This window comes from Felis catus, chromosome C2 (assembly GCF_018350175.1).
Source record: "Felis catus isolate Fca126 chromosome C2, F.catus_Fca126_mat1.0, whole genome shotgun sequence".
Lineage (NCBI taxonomy): Eukaryota > Metazoa > Chordata > Mammalia > Carnivora > Felidae > Felis > Felis catus.
The window spans coordinates 9,220,666-9,236,770 of NC_058376.1; the positions used below are offsets into that span (position 1 = coordinate 9,220,666).

Here is a 16,105-nt window from a genome sequence, read left to right on the forward strand (position 1 = left end):
CAGGCTCCACGCTCAGTGTGGAGCTAGACACGGGGCTCAATCCCACAACCCCGGGATCATGACCTGAGCCAAAATCAAGAGCTGGAGACTCAACTGAGCGTCCCAGGCGCCCCACGTGTTCCTTGAATTTTACCTTCTTTACTTGTCCAACAGTGGCCAGTTTGTAATGTGTAGTTATTCACTGTGCCTTAAAGTTTTATACTTTGTTTATTCAAACTATAAAATTTCCCAGAGCTACATTAAATGGTTCTATCTTTAAAAATTCTGTATTTAACCAAGAGCTGACTACATGCTACCAACCTGATTGGAAATTTTGTAGATAAAATAAAAAGGAAATTTTGCAGATAAAATTAAGATATATTTGGAATAGTTGGGGCGCCTGAGTGGCTCAGTCAGTTGAACGTCTGACTTTGGCTCAGGTCATGATCTTGCGGTTCACGAGTTCGAGCCCCTTGTCAGGCTCAGTGCTGACAGCTCAGAGCCTGGAGCCTACTTTGAATCTAGTCTCCCTCTCTCTCTGCCCTTCCCCCACGCTCGCTCACTCTCTTTCTCAAAACCAAATAAACATTAAAAAAAATTAAGATATATATGAAATATTATTCCTGAAAAAGCATTTTAAAAAGCATCAACTCCGCTTTCAAGAGTTAAGGTATTTGTACTTACTAATTCAGAGACCATTATTGGCCACAATGAAGTCAAATGTTGGGGAGATATTCTTAGCAGCAAAACTCTGAAAAAAAGAAACATCTGAGCAGCAACTGTGGATGTCTGTCCAACTCTGAGATTGTCTGTCAGGCGTTCTAAGGAAAGAAGATTTTAAAGACGTCACACAAATATGCAGTTTGGGGTTTCTCATTAGACAAAGAAAAAGCATAAAGCTGTAATTGCTTTGGCATTTAACCACAACGCAGCCTAAGTGATGCGTGTTGGGAGTCTGTTTCTGCCCCTCTCGCTGACCTCCAGCCCTCTTCTCTGTGAAGTGAAGCAGGTCGCGGCCTTCGTTGAAGGAAGTGAACCAAGCAGCCCTTTACTGCCCTGCCACAGCTGACCAGAGGGCCACCAACTTCTGACTGAAACCAGAAATCCGTCAGATGGCCAGCGGCCACCGCATTTTCTTCAGAGAATACGAAATACAAGACACAAGAACCACAGACGGTCCTCGGTGAGTGACGGAGCTACAAGATCACAGAGGTTAGCTGGCAGCTGACACCACATTCTGGGAGTGAAGGGTGAGAAGTGCAGGGGCTGAACAAAAGAGCTGTTTTCAGTGAACTTTTTCGTGGCCATGATAAAAACTTTAATTCCTGCAGGAACAAAAGGTGTGAGTTCCTCCAGCCCCTCACAGTCTTCCCCACTTCTCCACTGAAATAACTGTAGAATATGATTCCCCTGTCACCCCCCCCCCCGTAATTTAAGGTTTCTTAGAAACGTAACAAATTGTTACAGCAAACAGCCAGATAATGGTTCATGCCAGTTCAGATTTATTTGTAGTATCTCAGTAATAAACTCTTGATGCGAGCTAGCTTAAGTGGGTTTTTATTTCTTGCTTTTAAAAGTACTCTTGGGAGGGGCGCCTGGGTGGTTCAGCTGGTAGAGCTTGAGACTCTTGGTTTTGGCTCAGGTCATGATCTCGAGGTTGTAAGATCGGGCTCTGTGCTGAGCCTGGAGCCTGCGTAGGATTCCCTCTCTCTGTCTCTGCCCTCCCCTGCTCATGCCGTCTCTGTCTCTCTTAAAATAAATAAAATTGAGAGAGACAGGGGAGGGGCAGAGAGAGAGGGAGACCCAGAATCCAAAGCAGGCTCCAGGCTCCCAGCTGTCAGCACAGAGCCTGATGTGGGGCTCGAACCCACGAGCAGTGAGATCGGGACCTGAGCTGAAATCGGGTGCTTAACCAATTGAGCCACCCAGGCACCCCTCAAAATAAACAAATAAACTTAAAAAAGTACTTTTAACCAGGGGTGCCTGGCTGGCTCAGTCAATAGAGCATGTGACTCTTGATCTTGGGGTTGTGAGTTCGAGCCCCAAATTGGATATAGAGATTACTTAAATAAATAAAAGAATTAAAAAAACACTCAAAAAAACCAACTTTCGACCAAATGAAGGATCAAGCATAGCTCAGACACTTGACAGACAGACTGGTGTTAAAAAAAAATTTTTTTTTTTTAAGTAACCTCTACACACAACATGGGGCTTGAACTCACAACCCTGATGTTAAGAGTAACACGCTCTACTTACTGAGCCAGCCAGGTGCCCCAGGTTAGCATTTTTGAAGAAGGCTTTGTTTCTGGTTCTGGATGAGATGGAGTAAATATATTACATCCTATTTTTCTAACTGCAATTAAAAAAAAAACAAAACAACTAAAACCTTGAGTAAAATACATTGACTATCAGAAAACTGGAACGTGAAGGAAAGGCAGCAGGATGGGCTAGGATCCTTGGGACTTAAGCAATGACCTGAAGGTGAGTTTGCTAGGGTTTTTAAATCTTTTATTTAAATTGTTTATTTTATTCTGGCCTGGACACCTGAGGAGAACACAAGCTGGAATGCCAAAGTTTCAACCTGAACGAGAAAAGATAAGAAAAGACACCAGTGCAGAGAGGATATGGAGGTTGGGATTATCAGGAAAGGATTTTAAAGATGTGGTCTAAAAATATCCCAATGATCAATTATGGACATTCGAAACACATGAAAAACAGAAACTGTCACCAAAGAAACAAGAGATACAAAGAAGAGACAAATGGAAACTTGGGAACTAAAAAATAAATCCGTAAAATCGAAAAGCTCACTGATGGGCTCAATAGCAGAACGGAATGGACAAAAGAAAGAGGGAAGTTGAAGACAGAATTCATGGGAATTATTGGAACTGAACAAAAGAAAGAAAAAAGGCCTGGGGGTCGGGGGAAGCAAGCAGCCTCAGGGACCAGAGGGACAACAAAACGTCTAGCATTTGTGTCACTGAAGTCTCCCCCCCAAAAAGGAAAAAGAGTACGGGTTGGAAAAATAATTGAAGAAATAATGACTGACAACTTTCCAAATTTGGTGAAAGACGTAGAAGTCTACAGACAAGAAGCTGAGTGAGCTCTGAGAGGGATAAAACCAAGGAAATCCAGTTCAGTCACATAATAAAACTTCCGAAAACTGAAGCTACAGAAAGAACCTTGACAGTGGTCAGAAGGGAAAGCTACATGACAGCGGTCCCCCAGCTTCTCCACGTTCTGCTTCCCGAGGCCTCACTCAGCCGCGGTCCAGAAGCACACGATCCTTCTGACACGCAGTCAGAAGGCCAACAGCAGCCTCACGTTACACGTCACAGTGCCTGCGCCTCTCACCTCGCTTCAGCTCACGATGGAGGCACTTTAGCACCTCCCATCATCACAAGAAGGGTGAGGACAGAACAGCAAGATATTCTGAGAGAGAGAGAGAGAGACCACATTCGTGCAACTTTCACTAGGGATACTGTTACAACTGTTGCATTTTCTTGTTGTTGCTAATCTCTTGTTGTGCCTAATTTACAAATTAAGCTTTATCTTAGGTACCTACATAAGGACAAAAACCACAGTACAAGTAGTATTTGAAACTATCCATGGTTTCAGGAGCCCACCAGGGGTCTTAGAATGTATCCCCTGTGGAAAAGGGAGACCACTGTACTGAGGAAGGAACAATAATTTGAAGGAGAGCAGATTTCCCTCAGAAACCACAGAGTCACAAAGAAGCGGCACATTTTCCAAGCGCGGAAAGAAAAGAACTTCACCCCAGAACTCCATTTCCAGTGAAAACATCCTTCTGGAATGAAGGTGGAAGGAAAAAACCCAACCCAGACCAAGAAGAAGGAAGACAGTCTCCGTGGAAAACGGAGAAAACTTGCAGCCAGCAGATCTGCGCTCCAAGAATGTCTAACAGATGTTCTTCAGACAGAAAAGAAACGGTAATGGCAGGAAGTGTGGAACAGCAAGACGAAAAAGCGACAGAAAGGGGAAATCCATGAGTAAAAATGATGTTATCTTTTGAAATCACGCGGGACAGTGGAAGTGGCCTCGGAGGTGGACTATGCCATGTGAGACGCCACCACAGGGGAAGCTGGACGTACCGTACACAGGACACTCGCTACTGTTTGTGCGGCTGCTTCTGAGTCTTAACCCATTTCAAGGCAGAAAGTATTACGGAAAAAGCGGTTTGCACGCACAGGGCCCGTTTCATGTTGGTGCTCCGAATAAAAGCTAAACTCGTGAGATTCTTCTTTAGCCACGATGATCTGTTGCAGAATCACTAACGTTCTTCAATTCTAATATTCCTTCCTCAGCTGAGTGATAAAACCTTAGAAATCTAAGGAGCTTCTGCGAGCAGAGAGCGGGAGGGCCCGAGACAGTCCCCGCCCCACCGTTCCAGGTCGTGGGACCCGGTGCAGGCCGGCCACCCAATTTTGCCACGCTCTGTCTCCCATCTGTGAAACCGGAGCAGTCCCCTACTCCACCCCCCTCCCAGGGCACCTACTCAAGACCACAGCCTATCGCTGGGAACCAAAGGGCTCAGGTTTCAGGCCTGGTTTTGCCGGTCATGGCAACACAACTTTAGGCAGGTGCTACTCTCTCTCTGAGCAGCAGTATCCTGATGTAAAAATAGAGCTAATACATACAGGACAAGGAGGGAGACTTAAAAGGTGGGACATCCTCCAACAGACCTGGGAAGGGCCAAAGTCACCCAGCCTGAAGGGTACAGAGTGTTGCCACTCGATCCTTCTGATGCCCCTAGTCAGGGCCTTTGTTGGGGGTGGTCTCCTCTCACCTGAGACAAACAGCTTTTTGCCCCTTAAAAAAAAAAAAATACTTGGTTTGGGCTTATCTACAGCTTCTTTTGTGATCAATGTAACATTTATGTCCCTCTGCGCCAAGCTGTACAGAGCCACTCAGTTCTACACCCTGTGCACACCGACCTCCTCCAGGGCTCCTTGATGGTGCCATCAGTCAGGGGAAAGGGACTCCAGGGTGTATCCCAGGGGAGAAATGTTAGAAATTCCTGACTAATTTTAGATTAGGCCTGAACTATTTACCATGGCATGCAAGTTAGAAGCTTCTGGATGCATCTCTTCTCCTGACTTGGGCATCATTGCTCCTTGGGGGCCAGTCAAGTGTCCCAAGACTATCAGAGAATGCTCTGAGTTCTATCACCCCTGCCTCACAGAGGCTGCGTCTATCAACAGTCTTGGGGACAATGACAATAAAGTGGAAAATGCTTTGTAAACTGTCAGTTAACAAAATATGAAATGGGGTAAGAATGCCCATGTTTAAAAACATGGATCATTATTTAAAATGCAGCATTTGAGCTATGCAAAATGGAGGGTATATGGGGAAATTCTTGCTTCTCTCAGGGCCCCCAAACCACCTCCAGATTAAAGTCAGCACACATGCACAAACACACATGCTTTTATATAATATGTACAGTATTATATTGCCTCTCCTCAGAGGTATGATTGCTTAGAACTGCTGGATGCTTCAATCCTGCCATGGTCAAACCACACCACTGTTTGAAAAAGGCTGTCGTCTATACTTTTCCTGTCCTACACATGTAATACTGTCTTTCTAGCTCTCTGGGCCTCACCCTAAATTTTAAAGGCGTGTGTGATGGGAGACGGGAGAGAACCAGCAGGTGTTTGCTCTCAGATTGGAAAGGCACGGGAAGGACTGCAAGGTGCTCTGGCCAACATGTTCTCCCTTCCAGTTTCCCCCTCTTGCCGCCACTGAAAGTGGACTTTCAGACGCTGCTGAGCAGCTGGGTGCGTAAAGCACCTGCTCGCACGCTGCACAGGCACGAGGGGGCGGTGCTCCCTACGGTCCTCTCTCCCTCCAGATCTTGTGGGGGTGCAACAGAGCTCGGCTTGGACTCTGCATTCAGCCAAAGTCTTTGGAGGTCTGCCGTTACCCTTACTGGCACTCCTGGGCGCCACCTGACCAAGTCAGCCTCCCGTCAGCAGTTCCAGAAAGGATCTGTCAGTATCTGAACATTCGCTTTCACGTATTTCGAGTGTTCAGGGCGTTAGGACGTGAAAAATCTAATGTGCCTCACGTGTTGAAGTTATGTCAGTTTCGCTGTAAAGATATTTTATTATTGCAAATATATAGTTATAATTAGTAACTGTAAAAGCTATTAGTGTTCTGAATTAAGACAATTAGGAGCTTTCAAATAGTCAAGTTGGGATGTGGGCCGACACTTACTACTAATGTCAAGATGGGATGCGGGCCGACACTTACCACTAATGATAACTTTGGGAAGAGGACTGCTTTGTGAGCTGACAGGTATTTATAAACATTTTTTTAAACGTTTATTTTATTTATTTTTGAGAGAGAGAGCGTGTGAGCAGGGGAGGGACAGAGAGAGAGGGAGAGAGAGAATTCCAAGAGAGAGAATTCTGTCAGCACAGAGCCCGATATGGGGCCCGATCTCAGGAACTGTGAGATCACGACCCGAGCCGAAATCAAGAGTCGGACGCCTAACCGGCTGAGCCACCCAGGCGCCCCTATAAAACATTTTTTTTAAAGGATAGAGTACAAGATTTATGTCATAATTCCACCTGAAAACAACCCGAACGTCCTTCAAGTCACAGACTGGAATACCGTTCAGCAATAAAAAGGAGTATGCTGTTGATAAATGCAATGGAACAGATGACTCTCAAACAGATGACACAAGTCAAAAAAGCCAGACTCGAAGGCTGCACCCTAGCTAATTACATTTCGGGCACTGTGGAAAAGACGAACCCGTATGAACAGAAGGCAAGAGTAGCACTTGCCAGGGGCTGGGGAAGGGGAGGGGATGATTCCAAGGAGCAAAGGGAACTCTCCGGGGTGATGAAAATGTTCTGTGCGTTGACTGTGGTGGTGGTTACGTGACTATACGTGTTAATCCAATTCATAGAGCTGTACACCCAAAAGGGTGACTTTTACTTTATGTAAATTATAGCCTAGTAAACCCGACCCTCAAAAGAGGATTCACAACATAATTCTGATATTTGTAAAATCATGTTACACTAGTCTTTGTAGTATTAATTAAAAAATCTGTCAAGAATTGTATTAATTTTATTTGATTCCAATCAGGCTGTGAGTGTTAAGGAGAACATATTTCTTTTTGAGAATTCTTTCATATCGTGGAGAAGGGTGAACTTAGAATGCCCACTTCACCATCTCCACATTTTATGAGGAGAAAAACCCTTCAAAATCATGTATAATAGCTGCAATAATTCATGGGAACGCAAGCTGGTGCAGCCACTTTGGAAAACAGTATGGACGTTCCTTAAAAAGCTAAAAATAGAACTACCCTATGACCCAGCAATTGCACCACTAGGCATTTATCCAAGTGATACAGGTGTGCTGTTTCGAAGGGACACATGCACCCCCATGTTTATAGCAGCACTATCAACAATAGCCAAAGTATGGGAAGAGCCCAAATGTCCATCGATGGATGAATGGATAAAGAAGATGTGGTATATATATATACAGTGGAGTATTACTCAGCAATAAAAAAGAATGAAATCGCCATTTGCAACTACGTGGATGGAACTGGAGGGTATTATGCTAAGCGAAACTAGTCAGTCAGAGAAAGACAAATATCATATGACTTCACTCATATGAGGACTTTAAGAGACAAAACAGATGAACATAAGGGAAGGGAAACAAAAAAAATATAAAAACAGGGAGGGGGACAAAACAGAAGAGACTCATAAATAGGGAGAATAAACTGAGGGTTACTGGAGGGATTGTGGGAGGGGGGATGGGCTAAATGGGGAAGGGGCACTAAGGAATCTACTCCTGAAATCATTATTGCACTATATGCTAATTTGGACATAAATTTAAAAAAATAAAAAATAAAGCAAAAGAAATAGCTGCAATAATTCATTTTTGAAGCAAAGAACAGAGTGAGTATGAAGTACTGTTAAGGAAAGGTCAGGCACTTCCCCAAAATCCTGCTCCTTCACTAGCCTCGGTTGGTGCTGTGACCTCACAATATCTTGACTACAGGAGGGATCCGGCAGGGACAGTGCCGAGAAAGTACTGTCAGACTTTTAGAGACTACCTAGTGGAATCTAATAGCATTATAATAATTGAGTTTTAAAATAAAGCTCCAGATTCACCAATACATTTCTGGATTGTTCTTCTACGATAACCCCTGCCAAGTGCCTATTTCAACACTCAACCATCCTGCCAGAATGTGCCCTGGGCCGCTCTGGTAGCCAGCCCGAGTCAGCCAGCCGGGGGGTCTGCCATCCGGCAGAGGGGTGTGCTCAGGGCGAGGGAGGGTGGCCTTCTTACCTTGTATCAGAGGAAGGTACAGGTGGTATTGATCAAGTTCTCCACTGAAGACAGCAAAAGCCTGACGCTTGAGCAGCATCGCTTTCTGCTCGAAACTTGAGAACAGTTTTAAAGAACTGCTCTGCATGTCTATGATAAATACAGTCAGGAAGTTCCGTTTAGTGAGAAAACCGTAGTCAGAGGGAAGCGACAGGAAATTCACACTAGTGCAATTTCTATCCTTCCTGGTGAAAAAGTCGTGATCTTGACTAAGTAATTATGATCTTGTGGTTACTACTCACATATTTATTTGTAAACAGAAACATTTCTTTAATGATCATTAATGACAGGGAATTGGAAGAGAGGATGAAGGACAGACAAGTACTCCTAATAAATTACGGTGAGTGAACCGATCCTTACTCTCTAAAGTATCCCTCCACTGAAAAGCTGCCAAAAAGGTTGTCAGGGCCTTCTGGTCAACAGACTGGAACTGGGAAGGCTCATTCATTAGTCCTGACATGTTATGCACATTACATTATGGTCTGCAGCTTAGATGGCACCAGAAAAGATCCTAGTGGGGTTCTGAAATACGTGATAAAAGCTGATTATGATGTATTGGTTCTTTAAAAGTGACTTATGTGCACGTAACATACAACTTACTCATTAGATCTTTAAACATGGTTTTCTCGTGAGTCAGGAGATGGTCAATAATGGACTTCCAACTGGATATTGAAAAAAGCAAAATTAAATATGTCAAGGATGACAGTCTGATTAAAGGCATTAAGAACACACCCCCTTTTAGATGTATTAAAGACTTTTCTGAAAAGTTACTGAAATGAATAGTTTTTATACAAGGGAAAGGTGAGCAAAAGCTCTTCATTTACACACTAAACACAGGCAACGAATAACACTGGAAAGAATGAATAATTCCCAGCTTATGGTAAACAAAGAATGGTTTTTTTCAAGAGTTGCCCTTGACTATGTTCACACGCTTGTGCTGATGGACACAAATGGGGAGTAGTGGCAATAAACACCACCAGTTTTCAAATGGGGTCCCCAGGAGGGTTAACAGGAGCTCGAGATGGAAGCCACAGGACTCTGGGGGGAGGCAGGGCAAACTGTCAAGCTCTATGGACCGCTGACCAGTGTCCGCCCTCTATCCCTGTGGTTAATGAGGACATGTTGGGCCACACCAGGGGGAGAGGCACTGAGTGGTTTTGTTGACCTTCCAGCAAAAGGCACTGGGAGTTCACCTTGTGTGTGTACCTCAATGGATCTCTGCCAGCAAAGTGTCTGGCCGGCTGCACGGTCTGAGAACCCGTGTAAGCTGAGACATGGGATAAGGACACCATGGCGTCACTAGTGGGCTCTGTCATCTTAGTGCTAGTGGAATATTGTGTGACTCCCAGATGGAGCAGGAGCAGTACCAGACCAGGGGCCACGGGAACGCTGTTCTGTGTGCTCTGGGGATAATACGCTCCCTTAATTCAGATTCTCCTGAGAAAAAAATGCACCTCTGTATTTTTAAAACACCTGATCTCTCTTCCATGAACACAGTTAGCCTGGAAGCTTGTGACAATGACGTCCCGGGATCTGGGCTGATGCTGACCGCTCCCATTTCAAGTATGAGAATTAATTATGTAAACCGAAACCCTTTTTCCACTCAAGCATTTGCAGCACCCTTTTGTCAGGGCAGCGTTTCTTACTGTGCACAGCAAGTGTCCATCTGAAAGAAAGCAGGGTCCAAGAATAACTCCAGGACTTCTTTTTTCCAGGCTCGCTTGGTATAGGCGTAGCCACTCAGGGAGCTCAGCAGCTGAGCGCCGGCTCGGAAGCTGGGGGTGTTGTAGGCACTGAACAGGGGCAGGGAGGGAAGAGGGTCGAGGTCAAAGACTGTGCAAAGAAAGCCACTTGATGCATTTCCCATAAGCTAGTGTGCTACCTACGGGCAGGATACCTGTGATTGCGCAGGTACGGAAACACATAATAGAGCAAGCGGGAGATGAGCGGCACCGCCTTCTCCTTCTCGTCACTTCGATAAACCATGTCCAGGAGAGAGGCCAGGACCTACCGGAGCAGGACCACAAGAAGACAGAAACCTGCTGAAGCCAGCGACAGTGAGAGTCGGTCCTCAGGGTGGACGTCACCTCCCAAGAAAAGTCTGGGGTGCAGCTTGGGGCCAAGAGCGACTCCCGAGCTCCCCTGCGAGGGGCGGTCTGCCTGCACAGAGCATGGAGCCGGCCGTCGGGCCCGCGAGGGAGGACCAGTAGGGGGCGCACTTACATCTGCCAGGAGAGACAGGGCCTGCACGCTGTATACCGACGGGGCGGAAGCGGACACCATTGCTGCAGCCGTGGCGGTGGCATCTGCTGACAGAAAGAGGCAGCTGTGTTTCAGTCAGGAAGGCTGGGCCACCATTCACGCCTCGAAAGCATCGCATGTACGTGTGACGAGTCCCTCTTCTCACGCGGAGTATGCAATGTCCTCCGTTAGCGTGCTCAACTCCACAGTAAGCATCTGGGCACTGTGATCAAGGGCGTCAGTGCCGACTCACTGTCTTCCTCCCCAGCTCTGTGCTCTGAATCGTTCTCGGGGCATCAACAGCCCCTTAGGTGATCCATCTGACACCTCGGCCTCTGAGCCCCCTGACCCTCTTCTCTCTTCTGACAATCTTTTACTCTGCACCAGCTCTGTCGTCTGTCACCATCACACCCTTGATGTCATCAATTTCTCAACTCTCCACTTCCAGCCTCCTTCTCTGACTATATCTTATCTTTCCTGGATCCTCACACAGGCCACCAAATCCTTCATCAACTCCTCCAGGTCTGCCCTTCTCTGCCTCCCCACCTGCACCCACGGTCTGCCTTCTACCTGGGAAGCATCCCGACTTTTGCTGTTCTCTCCCTCTGAGGCACTCACCTGGAAAAATGCAAACCTGGAGAAACCCAAAGTTCGGCCTATGCAGTTCTGTGTAGGTAAGTGCTCTGGAGAAAACCAAACCATGAGACAGACCTCACTTTCCCCCATCACCATGAACCTCAAAAAGAACCTGATGGCTACCAGATAGTCCCACCCATGGACCTTGGTGGTATGCTGGCTTCCCTTCTCTCCAACATAATTCAGACCCTCCTTCGATAACCATCAATACTCTCCCCTTGTCAGCTGGTAACCTCATTCATATTTCATGGAGAAAATTAATGGAAACAAACAGGACTCTGTCAGTTTGGCCACGATGAGTTATTAATCTACAACATATATATCTATGTTCTCTGCCTGGTCTCCTGTGTTGATAAACATGCCCCTAGCTCCTATGGGAAGACCATAATTCCATTTATGACACCAACCCTGGCTCCATGGCCATCAAGGGTTTTGCTTTCTAACTATCCTTTCTCTCTGTGGTATTTATTTCTTCTCTGCTGCACTGTTGTTTTTCTGTTTTTTTAGTTTGTTTATTTTGAGAGAGACTGAGAGAGAGAGAGAGAGACTGAGAGAGAGAGAGAGAGAGAGAGAGAAAGAGAGAGAGAGAGAGAGAGAGAGAAACCCAAGCAGGTTCCATATTGTCAGTGCAGAGCCTGACACAGGGCTCGAACCCACGAATAGTGAGATCATGACCTGAGCTGAAACCAAGAGTCGGATGCTTAACCAAATGAGCCATCCAGGCACACCTCTGCCACACTGTTCGGTCACCACACAAATATGCGTTGGCATACTCTAATTTATTTATTTTTTATTTTTTTTAATGTTTATTTATTTTGAGATTGAAAGAGAGAGAGAAAGCAAGCCGAGGGGCAGAGAGAGAGAGAGAGAGAGAGAGAGAGAGAGAGAGATGGAGGGAGAGCATCCCAAGCAGGACCCGTGCTGTCAGCACAGAGCCTGACATGGGGCTCGAACTCACAAACTGTGAGATCATGACCTGAGCCGAAATCAAGAGTCAGAAACTCAACTGACTGAGCCATCCAGGCGCCCCTGGCATACTCCAATTTAAAAACAAATCAAGTAAGAGATATTCTTTGGTCTTTGGTTCTACTTGGGTACTGTCCTATTGACAAGTGAGCTTCAGGGAGTTCTCTGCATTCATGCCGTCACTGCTGTCTCCTCCCCCTCCTTTTCTCCCCAGCCTCTTCTCTACCTACTCTGGTGTTCCCAGCCCAAAGGCTTCCATGTTGTTGAGCCCAGTGGGTCTCTGTCTGACTTGCCTCCATTTCTTGGCAGTCTTCCACTGTGTTATTCCTCCCTTCCTCTGGAAGCACTCTTATGTTTTTGTGACCCTACGCTCTCTTGGTTTTTGTCCAACCCCAGTGACCACCTAAGTGTCTTTTCTGGCTCTTTCTCTGACATCTCAAATTTAATACTTGCAAAACCAAGCTCAATTTCGTGTTCCAGAATGCTATTTCAGTCTTTCCCACCTCAATAAATTGCGTAAGCCAAAAACCAAAGTCATCCTTGATTGCCTTTTTTGTTAACCACCACATCCAGCCCATGAGCAAGTTCTGTGGACTCTGCATCTAAATCAGTCCACCTTTTTGTATCGCCCTTGCCTCTAAGCCAACACTGTCTCTTGCCCACACCACTGTGAAATCCTTTTAGTTTTTAATTTTAATTAACTAATTAATTTGAGAGAGAGAGAGGGAGAGAGCATGAGTGGGGGAGAGGGGAAGAAGGAGAGAGAGAGAGAATCTGAAGCAGGCTCTACACAGCACAGAGCCTGATGCAGGGCTCGATCCCACGACCCTGCGATCATGACCTGAGGCAAAATCAAGAGTTGGACGCTCAGCGGACTGAGCCACCCAGGCACCCCAGCAGGTATCATTTTCTGACCCCGTGTACCTACCACACAAATCTTCCTCAGCATCAGATTCTTCTAGAGAGATCTGAGGCTGGGCCTTCACTTCCAGGTTTCTACTTAGCCAGCTTGTTTGTTCCAAGGAAGAGCCAGCAATGTTCCCTACAGCTTCTAGGATTTTTTGAGTGACTTCCTGAAAAGAAGAAAGGAAGTTAGCTCAGGAAAAGATGCTGAAATGCCTAAAACCGCACCATTCGGTAGAAACGTAACATAGGTCACAACTATGAACCACACGGGTAACGTGAAGTTTTCCAGGAACCGTATTAGAGGGTCAGAGGAAACAAGTTCACAATTTCTAACCTCATATACCCAAAACATGATCGACACGTAATCAATATAGAAATTATTAATGAGATTTCACACTCTTTTTTTGCACTAGACCTTTGAAATCTGATGTGCACATTCAATTCAGACCAACCACGTTTCAAGTGCTCACCAGCCACAGGGGGCTAACGGCTACCATACTGGCCATCATGGGCACGCCACAGAGAAACAGGAAGTTATAGCTGCACACTGCCATCTAGCAGATTTGTTTCCAGTGTCTTTGGGACCATGGGTCCTTGCTAGAATGGCATCCTTCGATAATATAACAAGAAACAAAATTAACTGAATTAAGTTGACTCGATGAGGGTGAAGTGAGGAACGATTCATATCAGGAGTATAATCAGTAAAGAATCTGGCCAAGTAGCTGGGATGGAGGCAGAAATGCTGAGCCCCTTTCTCAAGCCAGCACCATCAAGTCTCACCAACAAAGACTGGCTGCACATCCTTGCCGTCTGAGAACGGAACAATCCTGACTTAGACCGTAAGCCCAACTGGTAGGCTGGGGTGGTCAGGCACAGAGCGAGAGCACTGCCAGTGGGAAGAGGGGCGCACGTGAGGGAGCTACCTCGGCGAACCCGGGCAGAGGTGTGGTGTGGCCGACGGTGGCAAGAAAGAGCAAGAAAAGAGACTGAGGGCTCGGAGGGTATCCCACTTCCCACGCAGCGAGTGGGCAGGGAAAAGGTATAGGTGTGCCTCGAAGCAGGGGTGAGGAGTTGGGGTGTCAGGGAGGCTGGGCATCATGAGATGGGAGCAACCAAAGGGAGCAGGGGTGAGGCACACCAGCTGCCGTAACCCCCGAGGCCAACGCTACCGCCAGAACAGACAGAAGGCAGGGGCGTGCTGTAGGTAATAGGCCACGAGGCAGGTGACCTTGAGAGGCTAGTCTGGGAAGTGCTGTCCAAGTACTGGTCGTGCAGCGTCAGCTTTCTTCCCCACAAGTGGAGGCCACGCGGGTCCCTGGGTTGTCTAACTAAGCCTGGCTGTGCTTTAAACCGTGCTCCAGGGGCGCCTGGGTGGCGCAGTCGGTTAAGCGTCCGACTTCAGCCAGGTCACGATCTCGCGGTCCGTGAGTTCGAGCCCCGCGTCGGGCTCTGGGCTGATGGCTCAGAGCCTGGAGCCTGTTTCCGATTCTGTGTCTCCCTCTCTCTCTGCCCCTCCCCCGTTCATGCTCTGTCTCTCTCTGTCCCAAAAATAAATAAACGTTGAAAAAAAAAAATTTAAACCGTGCTCCAGTGGATCAGCACTGGAACCGGAGAGACCTTTCACAAAAGCCAGGGATAATGGTCAGCAGTAACATCCCCAGGGCTGTAAAACTGATACACATCCCGGTTTAACTCGAAGCCGTGGCTCCAAAAGCCCCTCAACCAGCGATTCTAATGGTTGCAAAATCGTGATTTCCTGACCCCGCCAATCTATTTGTAGTTGGCATTTTACTCTAAGGCTTCCCTTCTCCTGGGGTGAGTTTCACCTTTACTTTTCAGGTTTTTGGAAACTTCCTGTGAGCAAATACTGCTTCAGCAAGGAGGGGCCAGAATGGTTTCAAGGACAGAAATCCACGTGTACGGAGTTGCTGTCCTAACGCTGTGCAGGAGGCGTCTCCACCTCTATCTGTGTGCGGTGGGGGAGAGGGGGCATCGTGTCAATCCCTAGCGGACTGCTCAGGCCGGATGCAAGAACTTCAGCAGGAGACCCCGGCTCGGGTCCCTCGAGCCCCCGAAAGACAGTAACGAAGGAAGTGAGATGTGACGACAAAGATCTAAGAGCCAATTCTGCCCAGTGCTGATTATCCACAAGCACGTCCTCTAAAGGTGGCCACTACTCCTGGAACGGTGGCATCGCTACCCTTTTCACACACAGACCTGCAGATCTCTTTGGTCCTTCTTGCTTTCCAGGTTGGGAGTTCTCGTCACAAAGTCGTTCAGCATGCTGTTGAGAGACAAGCAGCTTCAGACTAAGAATGTTGCAGGAACAAGATGTATTCCGGCAGGAAAACACGGTGACGTGACTGCTGGGGCACGGTACCTGAGAAGCAGAAAGTATCCAGGCGGAGCTAGATTCAACTGCACGGATTCCTTTAGCACGCCCAACAATGAAGGAAAGTTCTCTTGCAAGGCCGTGACTGGCAGCCTATGTTTAAAAAACCAGGAAAAAATAACCCGATGGTGAACAAGTCAGAACATACATTATAAGCACATTTTAGGTCCAGGCAGTTGGAAAGCAGAGGACATATGGCCTATCTGACTGACCTCTTTGTTCTTGTTCAAATTAAAATACGCACGAGCTACATTTTTGTATTCTGGCAAGAACCTGGGGAGTCTGGAGACCAGAAATCCTGCTGCTGACAAGTCAGATGCTCCCAGTTTCCTGTGTATCAAATAAAGGCCTTGAACCAGAGGACTATCTGACCCCTCGGGCCAGTCTAGCTCTAATATCTGGCCTTTCCAGTGTCGCTGGTAACGGGCGCAGCCATCAGCCCACAAGGTCACCCGCCAGGAGCTGATCTTCAGTAGTTTTCATGGTGAGGCCACATAGCGCGACAGGCCGCAGCCCAAGGGCCCCACGTTCAAGTCCTGAGCCACCTCAGCAGTGCCTCCCCTGCAAGAGGAGGAGGATGGAAATCTGCAGCTGCTGACGGCTCATGGGTCGCTGAGACCACCGTAA

At 47.0% G+C, this 16,105-nt stretch overlaps 1 protein-coding gene across 5 annotated transcripts in view; it reads right to left on the reverse strand.

Annotated features, from left to right (window-relative positions):
• Nucleotides 1-16,105, reverse strand: part of DOP1B (DOP1 leucine zipper like protein B) — a 104,318-nt gene that overhangs the window by 5,997 nt on the left and 82,216 nt on the right. For 3 of the 5 annotated variants that reach the window (XM_045036636.1, XM_045036637.1, XM_023238757.2), the window contains 9 exons: nt 15,467-15,571; nt 15,304-15,370; nt 13,109-13,253; nt 10,561-10,646; nt 10,235-10,344; nt 9,984-10,130; nt 8,938-8,999; nt 8,299-8,427; nt 664-800 (listed from right to left, as the gene is read on the reverse strand). In XM_045036636.1, coding sequence (XP_044892571.1) covers nt 664-800; nt 8,299-8,427; nt 8,938-8,999; nt 9,984-10,130; nt 10,235-10,344; nt 10,561-10,646; nt 13,109-13,253; nt 15,304-15,370; nt 15,467-15,571 — 988 coding nt within the window. The remainder of the gene's footprint in view (nt 1-663; nt 801-8,298; nt 8,428-8,937; nt 9,000-9,983; nt 10,131-10,234; nt 10,345-10,560; nt 10,647-13,108; nt 13,254-15,303; nt 15,371-15,466; nt 15,572-16,105) is intronic. The other 2 variants (XM_023238758.2, XR_002735788.2) reach the window with 2 other exon arrangements.